General features: G+C 48.1%; 1 protein-coding gene across 2 annotated transcripts in view; it reads right to left on the bottom strand.

The window, feature by feature from the left end:
* LOC139234946 (tolloid-like protein 2) overlaps positions 1-14,275 on the bottom strand; it is a 251,756-nt gene that overhangs the window by 115,139 nt on the left and 122,342 nt on the right. For both annotated transcript variants that reach the window (XM_070865919.1, XM_070865920.1), the window contains one exon: positions 481-624. In XM_070865919.1, the coding sequence (XP_070722020.1) occupies positions 481-624 (144 nt within the window). The remainder of the gene's footprint in view (positions 1-480; positions 625-14,275) is intronic.

The following is a 14,275-nucleotide window of genomic DNA, read 5'->3' as shown; positions in this document are numbered from 1 at the left end:
ATTGGAGATGAGACACATTGATTGGGCAGAGTAAATCTCCCTCTACAATGTCCCATCAAACACTCCCAGGGCAGGTACAGCACGGGGTTAGATATAGAGTAAAGCTCCCCCTGCAATGTCCCATCAAACACTCCCAGGGCAGGTACAGCACGGGGTTAGATACAGAGTAAAGCTCCCTCTACACTGTCCCATCAAACACTCCCAGGGCAGGTACAGCATGGGGTTAGATACAGAGTAAAGCTCCCTCTACACTGTCCCATCAAACACTCCCAGGGTAGGTACAGCACGGGTTAGATACAGATTAAAGCTCCCTCTGCACTGTCCCTTGAAGCCCATTCTGTAGCTACTCTGGTCGTGACCGATGCGGTCACTGGGGTGTGGGGTAGAAAGGGGTTCCACTCTGAGCACTAAGATCCTACAACCTGATGAGCAGAAATGTCACAATAAAAGCCGGACTGTGTCGTTCCGACTCACACTGACCGGTGAAGTTCCCCCCGATGATGTAGGGAATGATGCCTCCGGGCCAGATCCGTTCTGCCCGTGAGGTCGCGGCCCGCCCGACTCTGCTGCGGGAAGCTGCCGTTTGCCGTCGCCGGGTCCTCCGTCGCATGTTGCCCACCTCACCTACAGGAACAGGAGCATTCACTTTACTGCATGCAGCATCTCTCGGTTTGTGAAATAGTGTTCTCACTGCGAAGGATGCTTGTGCCTGGACAGTACCACCTCACACACACATCATTACCACTGGGGTCCATTCAACGGGCACCTTCCTCTCCCCAATGGCTCGTCTCTAGGTGTGAGCCTATACTGCAAAGGTGTATTTGGTCCCACTGTACATGGTATAGTGTACATATTATGTACATAGTATAGTGTACATGGTATAGTGTAGATGGTATAGTGTACATGATACATAGTGTATATAATATTGTGCATGTGGTATAGTGTACATGATACAGTGCACATGATACATAGTGCACATGATACAGTATCCATGGTATAGTGTACATGGTATTGTGCATGTAGTATAGTGCACATGGTATAGTGTACATGGTGTAGTGTACATGATACATAGTGTACATAATACAGTATCCATGGTATAGTGTACATGGTATTGTGTTCATGGTATTGTGCATGTGGTATAGTGCACATGGTGTAGTGTGCATGATACATAGTGTACATGGTATAGTGCATATGGTATAGTGTACATGATATAGTGTACATGATACATAGTGTATGGTATTGTGCACGTGGTAGTGTACATGAAACAGTGCACATGATAAATAATGCACACGATACAGTATACATGGTACATAATGAATGGTATTGTGCATGTGGTATAGTGTACATGATACAGTTAACATGATACAGTATACATGGTATAGTGTACATGATATACTGTACATGGTATAGTGTATATGGTATAATGTACATGATACGTAGTGTGCATGTGGAATAGAGTGCATGATACAGTGCACATGATACAGTGTACATGGTATAATGTACATGGTATAGTGTACATGGTATAGGGCACATGGTTATGTACATGATATAGTGCACATGATATAGTGTACATCATAGTGTACACGGTATAGTGTACCATGATATAGTGCACATGATTTTAGTGTACCATGGTATAGTGTACAGATGTTCATGTACATGGTATAGTGTACATGATAAGGTGTACATGCTACGGTGCACGTATAGTGTACATGATATGGTGTACATGATATAGTGTACATGGTATAGTGCACATAGTCATCACATCATAGGCAGTCCTTCACCGAGGATGACTTGCTTCCATACCAAAAGGGTTGAATTCACAGATGTTTTAATCAAGGATCCGATATTCCAGTCTTGAACTCCAATTGAGGGGGTGGAAGATGTGCGTGGATTTTTTTAACGTGTGGTGACCATTGCACACCAGCCACTACACGGGCTTGACAGAGCTCGGCCTTTATCCAGTGGCAAGGGTTAACCAGGACGACTGGAGACCTGCTCTGCTGCACGGACCTAGTGCACACACATAATGCAGTGTGGGTTGGCCCGTGCTGCCCTATGGTCTTTGGCTCTTCTGGGCTCCGAACCCACATTTGCCACTCCTCCGACACAAACATTCGCCGCACCTCCGCCACGATCACTCGCTGAATCTCAGCCACGATCTCTCATCGCTCCTCAGCCCCAACATTGTAGAGTGTAATGTACATGATGTAGCGCAAATAGGAGATTAATGCAATAGTTAGGAAAGACATTAGCTTGGATGATGTGGAATCTATATGGGTAGAGCTGCAGAACACCAAAGGGCAAAAAACGTTAGTAGGAGTTGTGTACAGACCTCCAAACAGTAATAGGGATGTTGGGGAGGGCATCAAACAGGAAATTAGGGGTGCATGCAATAAAGGTGTAGCAGTTATAATGGGTGACTTTAATATGCATATAGATTGGGCTAGCCAAACTGGAAGCAATACGGTGGAGGAGGATTTCCTGGAGTGCATAAGGGATGGTTTTCTAGACCAATATGTTGAGGAACCAACTAGGGGGGAGGCCATCTTAGACTGGGTGTTGTGTAATGAGAGAGGATTAATTAGGAATCTCATTGTGCGAGGCCCCTTGGGGAAGAGTGACCATAATATGGTGGAATTCTGCATTAGGATGGAGAATGAAACAGTAAATTCAGAGACCATGGTCCAGAACTTAAAGAAGGGTAACTTTGAAGGTATGAGGCGTGAATTGGCTAGGATAGATTGGCGAATGATACTTAGGGGGTTGACTGTGGATGGGCAATGGCAGACATTTAGAGACCGCATGGATGAATTACAACAATTGTACATTCCTGTCTGGCGTAAAAATAAAAAAGGGAAGGTGGCTCAACCGTGGCTATCTAGGGAAATCAGGGATAGTATTAAAGCCAAGGAAGTGGCATACAAATTGGCCAGAAATAGCAGCGAACCTGGGGACTGGGAGAAATTTAGAACTCAGCAGAGGAGGACAAAGGGTTTGATTAGGGCAGGGAAAATGGAGTACGAGAAGAAGCTTGCAGGGAACATTAAGACGGATTGCAAAAGTTTCTATAGGTATGTAAAGAGAAAAAGGTCCCCTGCAGTCAGAATCAGGGGAAGTCATAACGGGGAACAAAGAAATGGCGGACCAATTGAACAAGTACTTTGGTTCGGTATTCATTAAGGAGGATACAAACAACCTTCCGGATATAAAAGGGGTCAGAGGGTCTAGTAAGGAGGGGGAACTGAGGGAAATCTTTATTAGTCGGGAAATTGTGTTGGGGAAATTGATGGGATTGAAGGCCGATAAATCTCCAGGGCCTGATGGACTGCATCCCAGAGTACTTAAGGAGGTGGCCTTGGAAGTAGCGGATGCATTGACAGTCATTTTCCAACATTCCATTGACTCTGGATCAGTTCCTATCGAGTGGAGGGTAGCCAATGTAACCCCACTTTTTAAAAAAGGAGGGAGAGAGAAAACAGAGAATTATAGACTGGTCAGCCTGACCTCAGTAGTGGGTAAAATGATGGAATCAATTATTAAGGATGTCATAGCAGTGCATCTGGAAAATGGTGACATGATAGGTCCAAGTCAGCATGGATTTGTGAAAGGGAAATCATGCTTGACAAATCTTCTGGAATTTTTTGAGGATGTTTCCAGTAAAGTGGACAAAGGAGAACCAGTTGATGTGGTATATTTGGACTTTCAGAAGGCTTTCGACAAGGTCCCACACAAGAGATTAATGTGCAAAGTTAAAGCACATGGGATTGGGGGTAGTGTGCTGACGTGGATTGAGAACTGGTTGTCAGACAGGAAGCAAAGAGTAGGAGTAAACGGGTACTTTTCAGAATGGCAGGCAGTGACTAGTGGGGTGCCGCAAGATTCTGTGCTGGGGCCCCAGCTGTTTACATTGTACATTAATGATTTAGACGAGGGGATTAAATGCAGTATCTCCAAATTTGCGGATGACACTAAGTTGGATGGCAGTGTGAGCTGCGAGGAGGATGCTATTAGGCTGCAGAGTGACTTGGATAGGTTAGGTGAGTGGGCAAATGCATGACAGATGAAGTATAATGTGGATAAATGTGAGGTTATCCACTTTGGTGGTAAAAACAGAGAGACAGACTATTATCTGAATGGTGACAGATTAGGAAAAGGGAAGGTGCAACAAGACCTGGGTGTCATGGTATATCAGTCATTGAAGGTTAGCATGCAGGTACAGCAGGCGGTTAAGAAAGCAAATGGCATGTTGGCCTTCATAGCGAGGGGATTTGAGTACAGGGGCAGGGAGGTGTTGCTACAGTTGTACAGGGCCTTGGTGAGGCCACACCTGAAGTATTGTGTACAGTTTTGGTCTCCTAACTTGAGGAAGGACATTCTTGCTATTGAGGGAGTGCAGCGAAGATTCACCAGACTGATTCCCGGGATGGTGGGACTGACCTATCAAGAAAGACTGGATCAACTGGGCTTGTATTCACTGGAATTCAGAAGAATGAGAGGGGACCTCATAGAAAGGTTTAAAATTCAGACGGGTTTAGACAGGTTAGATGCAGGAAGAATGTTCCCAATGTTGGGGAAGTCCAGAACCAGGGGTCACAGTCTAAGGATAAGGGGTAAGCCATTTAGGACCGAGATGAGGAGAAACTTCTTCACCCAGAGAGTGGTGAACCTGTGGAATTCTCTACCACAGAAAGTAGTTGAAGCCAATTCACTAAATATATTCAAAAGGGAGTTCGCTGAAGTCCTTACTACTCGGGGGATCAAGGGTTATGGCGAGAAAGCAGGAAGGGGGTACTGAAGTTTCATGTTCAGCCATGAACTCATTGAATGGCGGTGCAGGCTAGAAGGGCTGAATGGCCTGCTCCTGCACCCAGTTTCTATGTTTCTATGTTTCTATGTATAGTGTACATGGTATGGTGCACATGGTTAGCACACATGGTTTAGTGTACATCGTATGGAGTACATGGTTAGTGCACATCGTATGGTGTACAGGATATGGTGTACATGATATAGTGCACATGGTAGTGTACAACGTATAGTGTATATTATATAATGCACATGGTATAGCGCATATGATATAGTGCACATGGTAGTGTACAACGTATAGTGTATATTATATAATGCACATGGTATAGCGCACATGATATAGTGCACATGGTAGTGTTCATTATATAGTGCACATGGTATAATGTACATGATATAGTGCACATGATATAGTGTACATGGTATAATGTACATGATATAGTGTATATGCCCTACTGTACATTTCAAATCATTTCACCTGCTTCAGCCTTGGGGTACGTGACGTTCTCAGGCTGGACTACCTACCGCACTGCTTCAATCTGCACTGGGTGTGTGGGAGAGAGGGGGAGCACAGTGGGCTGCACTGATGGGCTTCCGTTAGGAGGTAGCCCAGGAGTCTGGCCCCGGGAGGGTCCGGTGAGTTACCATTGTGGAGGGTCCGGGGGGGCAGTGTGCTGGGTCTGGTGCAACGGAGAGTTCATGGATATCACACAGCGCCCTCTACCCATACCTTCCCGATGGTGAGAAGGTGTGGATTGTGTCCGCCTCACTCGACCACGACGGGCGTCCCACCTGTACGGGTCGGCTGGGGCGGGGCACGTGGTTGCACTCTGCAGTATCCGGGCACCTGGAGATAAAGGATTTTACTCGGGCTGGCTGTTTGGGAAAGGAACTTTCTTGAAAGAAAGAACAAGCTTGCAGTGAAAGGGCTGTAAATCCAGCTCGGTGAGGCAGTCTCTTGTTGCAAGCAGTGGATAGAAGCGCTGTGGAATTTAGCTTCTCTATGCTGACAGGCCCGAGGGAGGGGAGGGTAATAACGAACGGATGGCCCACAATCATTATTTTTCAGCACAAATTCGGATCTCAAATTTCAACTAATGACTTTTGTTCAGTGCAAGGATTAAATTTTAACAGCTCAGCCAGTTTTCTTGTAAACAGTAATTGGAGTCCAGAGAACTTTCTGTTCCTGAGGGATATCAAAGGTTCCGATACTCCACCGTTCACGAGACACTCGAGTTTTGGGGCGTGGTCTGCTAGGACTGATGGCAGCACGCGGGGATAGAGATGGTGCCTCCTTCTCTCCGTGCTTGTACAGCGGCTTAGACCCGGGTGTTTGAGGGGTTCTGGGTGGGATACCTTTGGGCGCAGAGACACAGAGAAGCTGTGTGGTGGATGAGGCTGGCAGCATCCCTGTTCCATCGCTGACCTGGCGGACTGCGTGTCGAGGGTATTACTGTCGGATGCTCGGTAACAGCAGTGACAGTTTGGGAGGGTAAATCATAGCAATTTACAGCATGGAAAGAGGCCATTTCGGCCCATCGTGTCCGCGCCGGCCGACCAAGAGCTATCCAGCCTAATCCCACTTTCCAGCTCGAGGTCCGTAGCCCTGCAGGTTACGGCACTTCAAGTGCACATCCAAGTAATGTGGTGAGGGTTTCTGCCTCTACCATCCTTTCAGGCAGTGAGTTCCAGACCCCCAGCACCCTCTGGGTGAAAATATTTCCCCTCACATCTCCTCTACACCTCTCCCCAATTAATTTAAATCTATGCCCCCTGGTCATTGACCCCACTGCCAAGGGAAACCAGTCCTTCCTATCCGCTCTTTCCAGGACCCTCATAATTTTATACACCTCAATAAGGTCTCCCCTCAGCCTCCTCTGTTTCAAACCCAGCCTATCCAATCTTTCCTCATCGCTAAAATTCTCCACTCCCGGCAACATCCTCGTAAATTGGTCCGTGGTTTGGGCAGTTGAAGTTTCCTTATCCTGATCCTGGTTTTCTTGCCCTTTCAGATGGTTGTTGCGCTCGGTTTATCCAATTGTGTGAAGGCGATTTGGGGGATGTACATTGGGAGAGATGTATAACCAGGCCATGTCTTCCCAGACACGCTTCAATAATCCTGGAAACTTGGTAGAGTTTTCGATGTTTAACCCCAAGCTATTTGAAGGGACTGTTTGTGGGAGCATGGTTTGAGAACAGCTGGCTGGCATTGCTCGTGTTTCCATGTCATTTATTTTATCCAGAGAGTGTTCCAAATCTCTTTAGGCCATGGGTGATGGCAGGGACTAGAGGGACAGCACAAGTTGTCAGCTGCGTAGAGCAAAGTTCATGACCCAGTGGCCCTGCCCACATGTGGATTGGTTGGGTGGCTATCACGAGTGGGTTGCAAGAGACGCTCATGTTAATGGTACGGGACATACATGCGCTTTGGTGCAGCCATTGCTGCCCATGACTGCCAGAAAATGGTGATAGCGAGTGGGACAGACAGACAGTTCTGTCCCTTCGCAAGAGGACTGCAGTGGAACGGACCCCCTCAACAAGTGAGGTTGGGGAAATCAGGGCTACAATGTTGGGAGCACATAATGACTCAGCAGTATCACACTCCTTCATTTACACACCTGCAGAAAAGAGGGAGGAATAAAGTTATTGCAGCGGAGGTTTTAATAAAAAAACGAATTCTAATTGAGTTGAACGGCCTCATTGAAAGCGATCCCTGTGGCTGCATTTGTCACTATGTTTGGTCAGGTAACTTGTGATTAGATTTCTGTAAAGGTTTAAGACATTTAAGGACGGGCATCTGAAGGTTTTCAGAGAGCTGTCAGGCTCTAGATGGCCAGAAAGACCAAGAATGAAAAAGTAAAGAAGGTTTTAAATGTTAGAAAGAAGCTTTAACGTAAGTAATAGGCGCAGGAGTAGGCCCGACAGCCCCTCGAACCTGTTCTGCCATTCAATAAGATCATGGCTCACCATCGACCTCAACTCCACTTTCCCGCCCGATCTCTATATCCCTCGATTCCCCTAGACTCCCAAAATCTATCGATCTCAGCCTTGAATATATTCAGAGACTCAGCATCCACAGCTCTCTGGGGCAGAGAATTCCAAAGATTCACAACCCTCTGAGTAAAGAAATTCCTCCTTTCAGAAAGGTTATGTTATTTGTGATCCAAGTAAAAGTAGAGAGAATGAGGTCCAACAATTAATCCAATCCTATGTTCCACAAGAGAAGGGTTGATCCTGACTTTGTGCCATGATGTACAGTGGGTGACAAGGGGTTTTACATCCCTCCCGATCTTCAGTCCATCGAAGGCCAACTGCCAACGGAGAGATTGCAGCAGGTAAAGTCAGCAAGAGGCGGACAATCAGGTTCCATCACTCGCCACGGCCACAACCCAGATCGTCAGGAGGAACTGCCCGATCCCACAAGCAGGTTGCCACCCAACAGAAGAGAACGCATGACTCTATACTCATGTCACCCAGGGACCATCTCACCATGGGCTGACGGCCCGAGGTACACTGGCTAGGTGCTGTAAGTCAGAAGTTGTACTCTGTGTACAAACCAATAATCAATGCCTTTCAGACTGGCTTACAAAGGTCAGCTCAAAGTGAACTAATTTAGGCATTAGATCGGAAACCTTAGACATAAATGATAAAAGCCAATCTAATTACCCGATACATCGTGCATTTAATGCATCAGAGGCTAAAAATAAAACAGAGTAGGGTCAAGGCAGCTAAATTCTCCATCAGTAATGGTGAGGCAAAGGGAGAGATTGCAAGGCTGGGGAAAGGTGGCGGGGGGAGGGGGTGAGGGGAAGGGGGAAGCGTGGGAGGGGCTGGGGGAAGGTGCGGGGGAGGGGCTGGGGGAAGGTGCGGGGGAGGGGGGGCTGGGGGAAGGTGGGGCGGAGGGGGAGGGGCTGAGGGAAGGTGGCGAGGAGGGGGAGGGGCTGGAGGAAGGTGCGAGGGGGGGAGGGGGGAGGGGCTGGGGGAAGATTTGTAGAGGAGGATGAGAAGTTTACATTGAATGTATCGAGGGGCAGAGAGCCAGTGTAAATCAGCCGGGGCAAGGACTGAGGGGCAAGCGGGACAGGATATAGGCAGCTGCATTTTGAATGAATTAGAGCTAATGGAGGGAGTGAGGATGGGATGTCAGCAAGTAAGACACAGGGGAACTCAAAACCAGAGGTGACCAAAGCCGAGGGTGTGAGATGGGCAGAGGGGATTACGTTGCGGAGGGTGAGATGGGCAGAGTGGGTTGTGTTGCAGGGTGAGATGGGCAGAGTGGGTTATGTTGCGGAGGGTGAGATGGGCAGAGGGGGTTATGTTGCGGAGGGTGAGATAGGCACAGGCGATTTTGCTGTGGAGGGTGAGATGGGCAGAGTGGGTTGTGTTGCAGGGTGAGATGGGCAGAGTGGGTTATGTTGCGGAGGGTAAGATGGGCAGATTGGGTTGTGTTGCAGGGTGAGATGGGCAGAGTGGGTTATGTTGCGGAGGGTGAGATGGGCAGAGTGGGTTATGTTGCGGAGGGTAAGATGGGCAGATTGGGTTGTGTTGCAGGGTGAGATGGGCAGAGTGGGTTATGTTGCGGAGGGTGAGATGGGCAGAGTGGGTTATGTTGCGGAGGGTAAGATGGGCAGAGTGGGTTATGTTGCGGAGGGTAAGATGGGCAGATTGGGTTGTGTTGCAGGGTGAGATGGGCAGAGTGGGTTATGTTGCGGAGGGTGAGATGGGCAGAGTGGGTTATGTTGCGGAGGGTAAGATGGGCAGATTGGGTTGTGTTGCAGGGTGAGATGGGCAGAGTGGGTTATGTTGCGGAGGGTAAGATGGGCAGATTGGGTTGTGTTGCAGGGTGAGATGGGCACAGGCGGTTTACACTGCGGAGGTGGCGGGACAGAGTTGTGCCGACTATATCTTCAACATCAAATGCCAATTTCCGGTGGGCACTGACCTCATTCCCCCCCTCCCACAAACGGACCCTCCACCTTGCAGGTGCAACAGCCGCTTGCATAATAATGGTGCAGGAAATACGGCCGGCACTGAGGACCACGCTCAGATCAGTGGGCACCGTGGATGGGGCCAGCTCCCTCAGGGGCACAGAACGCTGCAGGAATTGTTTCCAGGACCACAGTGTAGGCCCCACTGTGTTGTCGGTGAGGTATGGGGCTAGGGTGAGGGAGAAGCTGCTGATGGCGGGGCAGGAGTGTGTTTGGGGAGTATATGCTGAGAAAGGAGATGTCTGTCTCCGTCGCTCGCCTTTACTGGCAGGAAGGAGCCTGTGGGTCAGCTAATCTGTCACCCAGTGTCAGCGGACAGGGAGGGAGGTTGGAGTAAGAGGATGTTCTGTTGACCCTTCACACCTGTGCTCGCTGACCTACATTGGCTCTCGGTCCAGCAACACCTCGGTTTTAAATTTCTCATCCTCGTTTTCCTCCACGGCCTCGCCCCTCCCTATCTCTGTAATCTCTTCCAGCCCCACAAGCCTCTGAGATGTCTGCGCTCCTCCAATCCTGCCCTCTTGAACATCCCCCGATTTTAATCACTGCACCAATGCCTTCAGCTACCTAGGCCCTAAACTCTGGAACTCTCTCCCCAAACCTCTCTGCCTCTCTCTCCCCCTTTAAGACGCTCCTTAAAACCACCCTCTTTGACCAAGCTTCTCCTAACATCTCCTTATTCGGCTCGGTGTCAAATTTTATCTCATAACATACTCCGGTAAAGCGCCCTGGGATGTTCTTACGAGGTTAAAGGCGCTATATAAATACAAGCAGTGTTGAAAGAAGCTTGTTCACTCGCCCACTTCTCAGCCTGTGTTCAGAGTCCGTTGGGTGGGTTTCTCGGTGCGGGCTCTCTGTCTGCTCACTGGGTGGGCAACACTGTCTGAGTATAGGTATGTTTTTACATCATTGTAATACAGAACAAAGGCAGAGTTGGTTTAAATTGTCTGTTGAATGAGACAGGCTTTTAATCACAGGGGTGGGGTGCAGGAGGCAGAGTGTGCAAGAGGGATTTTGATTGCCAGTGTAGCTGAGAGGACCCGTTTCCTTTGCAATAAAGATAGGAAGAGATAAAACACAAGGGTTGGACACAACAGGGATAAACAACTAACAAAGCGAACAGCAGTTGCTCCAACAGGTTATATATCACATTTGTCCAATGTAGTGAAACGGACAGGAGTGCAACGCACTGAAGCTCTGTAGCAACTTTAGGAAGGATATGTGAGCCTTAGAGGGAGAGCAGTGGCGATTTACCACAATGATTCCTGGTCTCCAAGGTTTAAATTACGAGGAGAGAAGGAAGGTTGTATCCAATGTTCCCGCCAATGTTTTGTCCAGTGCGCGGACCCTTTAAACTTGCTGCCCAGCCGTGTCTTTTACAGCAGCCGGCGCAGGAATTCCTGATCACCATGCGACTCCATGCCCGCACAGCTCAGGGACAACGGCGGTGGTATCCCCGGAAATTTAGCCGGTTCACGGGTGATCTGATCAAAGTTTTCAAGCTATGAAGGGGAACAGATAGGATAGTCAGAGAGAGACTCTTCCCGCTGGTTGCGGACTCTAGGACTCGGGGCCAAGAGTCTAAAAATTAGAGCCAGTCCTTTCAGGAGTGAAGTTAAGAGACATTTCTCCACACAAACGATGGCAGAAATTTGGAGCTCTCTTCCGCAAACTGGGCTGGGGTTTGTTTTCTTTGGAACTGGGGAGACTGAGGGGAGACTTATTGAGGTGTATAAAATTATGAGGGTCCTGGCTAGAGTGGATAGGAAGGACCTGTTTCCCTTAGCAGAGGGGTCAACAACCAGGGGCCATAGATTTAAAGTAATTGGGGGGAGGTTTAGAGGGGATTTGAGGGGAAATTTCTTCACCCAGAGGGTGGTGGGGGTCTGGAACTCACTGCCTGAAAGGGTGGTAGAGGCAGAAACCCTCACCACATTTAAAAAGTACTTGAATGTGCACCTGAAGTGCTGCAACCTACAGGGCTACGGACCGAGAGCTGGAAAGTGGGATTAGGCTGGATAGCTCTTTGTCGGCCGGCGTGGACACGATGGGCCGAAATGGCCTCCTTCCGTGCTGTAAATTTCTGTGATTCTACTCGAAATGCAGTTGATGCCAGATCAATTGTTAATTTTAAATCTGAGAATGATCGATTTTTGTTAACCAAAGATATTAAGGGATATGGGACAAAGGCGGGTATATGGAGCTAGGTCGCAGATCAGACATGATCTCATTGAATGGCGGAACAGGCTCGAGGGGCTCAATGGCCTCCTCCTGCCCCGATGTACAAGGAGAGCACTACGTGAGCAGGCCTGAATTGGCACGCTCACGACCCCGAGGGAGCTTTCAGATGTAGGGCTGTGTGCACTGCTCTGTATATAGCGTTTCAAAATGAATGTTTTGAAACAATAATAAATGAAGTTAATTGTCAGACATATTACCGCGTCTAGTTTTTCAAATCTGTTATTAAAAAGGATCAAGGAATTAAATTATTACATGGGTGGGTTTGAGAGTCAGTGAGGGGAGAACATCAATTTTTAAAATGTCAGTCAGTGAGGTTTCTTTTCATTCGTTCCAGGGATGTGGGTGTCGCTGGCAAGGCCGGCATTTATTGCCCATCCCTAATTGCCCCTCGAGAAGGTAGTGGTGAGCCACCATTTCAGAGGGCAGTTAAGAGTCAACCACATTGCTGTGGGTCTGGAGTCACATATCGGCAAGACCGGGTAAGGGCGGCAGATTTCCTTCCCTAAAGGGCATTAGTGACCCAGATGGGTATTAACAACAATCGGGTAGTTTCCTGGTCACCATTACTGATACTAGCTTCTTATTCCATATATATTTAATTAGCTGATAATTAGTCCAGACTTCTGGATTTGTTCAGTAACATACTGCGCTACAGTATCCCCGTGAGGAGAAAGGTTAAGAGAAAGGTCATCGACTTGAAAGGTTGACGCTGTTTCTCTCTCTCCACAAATGCTGCCTGACCTACTGAGTATATCCAGCACTTGCTGCTTTTTTAATTATTATCGAGGCTAAGAGCATTGTTGGAGCAGGCGATGCTTTGCCACAGGGCTTGGTTGAGGCAGAGACCATTGCGTTTTTAAAGATAAAATGGATTGAATATTTGAGGAAGGGGAAGATACAGGACAATGGGGAAAGTGTAGGGCAGTGAGATAAGCTTTGCATTGCTTCAAGCGGAGAGCTGGCACAGACATGATGGGCCAAATGGCCTCCTTCAGTGCTGTAAAACTCGAGGGGTCTATGGCATCTATCTGTACATTCCAACAACAACAACTGGTATTTATATAGCACCTTTAACATAACAAAACGTCCCAAGGTGCTTCACAGCAGTGTTATAAGACAAAACAAATAAATTTTGACACCGAGCCACCTAAGAGGAAATTACGGCAGATGACGAGGTAGGTTTTAAGGAGCGTCTTAAAGGAGGAAAGAGAGGTAGAGAGGTTTAGGCAGGGAGTTCAAGAGCTTGGGGCCCAGGCAGCTGAAGGCACGGCCACCGATGGTTGAGCGATTATAATCAGGGATGCTCAAGAGGGCAGAATATGAGGAGCGCAGACATCTTGAGAGGGTTGTGGGGCTGTAGGAGATTACAGAGATAGGGAGGGGTGAGGACCATAGAGGGATTTGAACACAAGGATGAGAATTATGAAATCGAGGCAATGCTTAACCGGGAGCCAATGTAGGTTAGCAAGCACAGGGGTGATGGTTGAGCAGGGTTTGGTGCAAGTTAGGACACGGGCTTCCAAGTTTTGGATTGCCTCTAGTTTACATAGGGTGGAATGTGGGAGGCCAGCCCAGGCCAGGCTATATCCTCCTGCAGTCTTTTGGAATGTGTCAGAATTTATTATAGCTACCCCCCCCCCCCCCCCCCCCAAAAACAGATCAACAGTCACCCATCTCATTGCTGATTATAGGATATTGCTGTATGCAAATTAGCTGCTACATTTGCCTACGGAACAGTGACTACATTTCTAAAATAATTTGTTGGCTATATTCAGTGAATATATTTAAGGTGGAATTCGCTGCCTCAGAGAGCTGTGGAAGCTGGGTCATTGAATATATTTAAGACAGAGAGAGACAGTTTCTTAACCGATAAGGGGATAAGGGGTTATGGGGAGTGGGAGGGAAGTGGACCTAAGGCCATGATCGGATCAGTCATGATCGTATTAAATGGCGAAGCAGGCTCGAGGGGCCGTATGGCCTACTCCTGCTCCTATTTCTTATGTTCTTATAAGGTGGAGATAGACAGATTATTGAAAGATAAGTTGGGCCAGAATTTCCAATCCATTCCCGACGGTTTTGTCGGCGGTCCTGCTTGTTTTCGGCGGAAAACCACAGGGCGAAAATGTCCACTCCATTTCACAGAGAGTTCCACCGGCGGTTTCCAAATACCGCCGAAAAAACCCTACCGCCCAAGTTTGGGCTCAGTGGTGACCCGTAGGTACGATCGAAAAAAATCACCCACGAAA

Source organism: Pristiophorus japonicus, chromosome 22, assembly GCF_044704955.1.
Source record: "Pristiophorus japonicus isolate sPriJap1 chromosome 22, sPriJap1.hap1, whole genome shotgun sequence".
Classification (NCBI taxonomy): domain Eukaryota; kingdom Metazoa; phylum Chordata; class Chondrichthyes; family Pristiophoridae; genus Pristiophorus; species Pristiophorus japonicus.
This window is presented reverse-complemented; position numbering and strand designations above follow the sequence as displayed.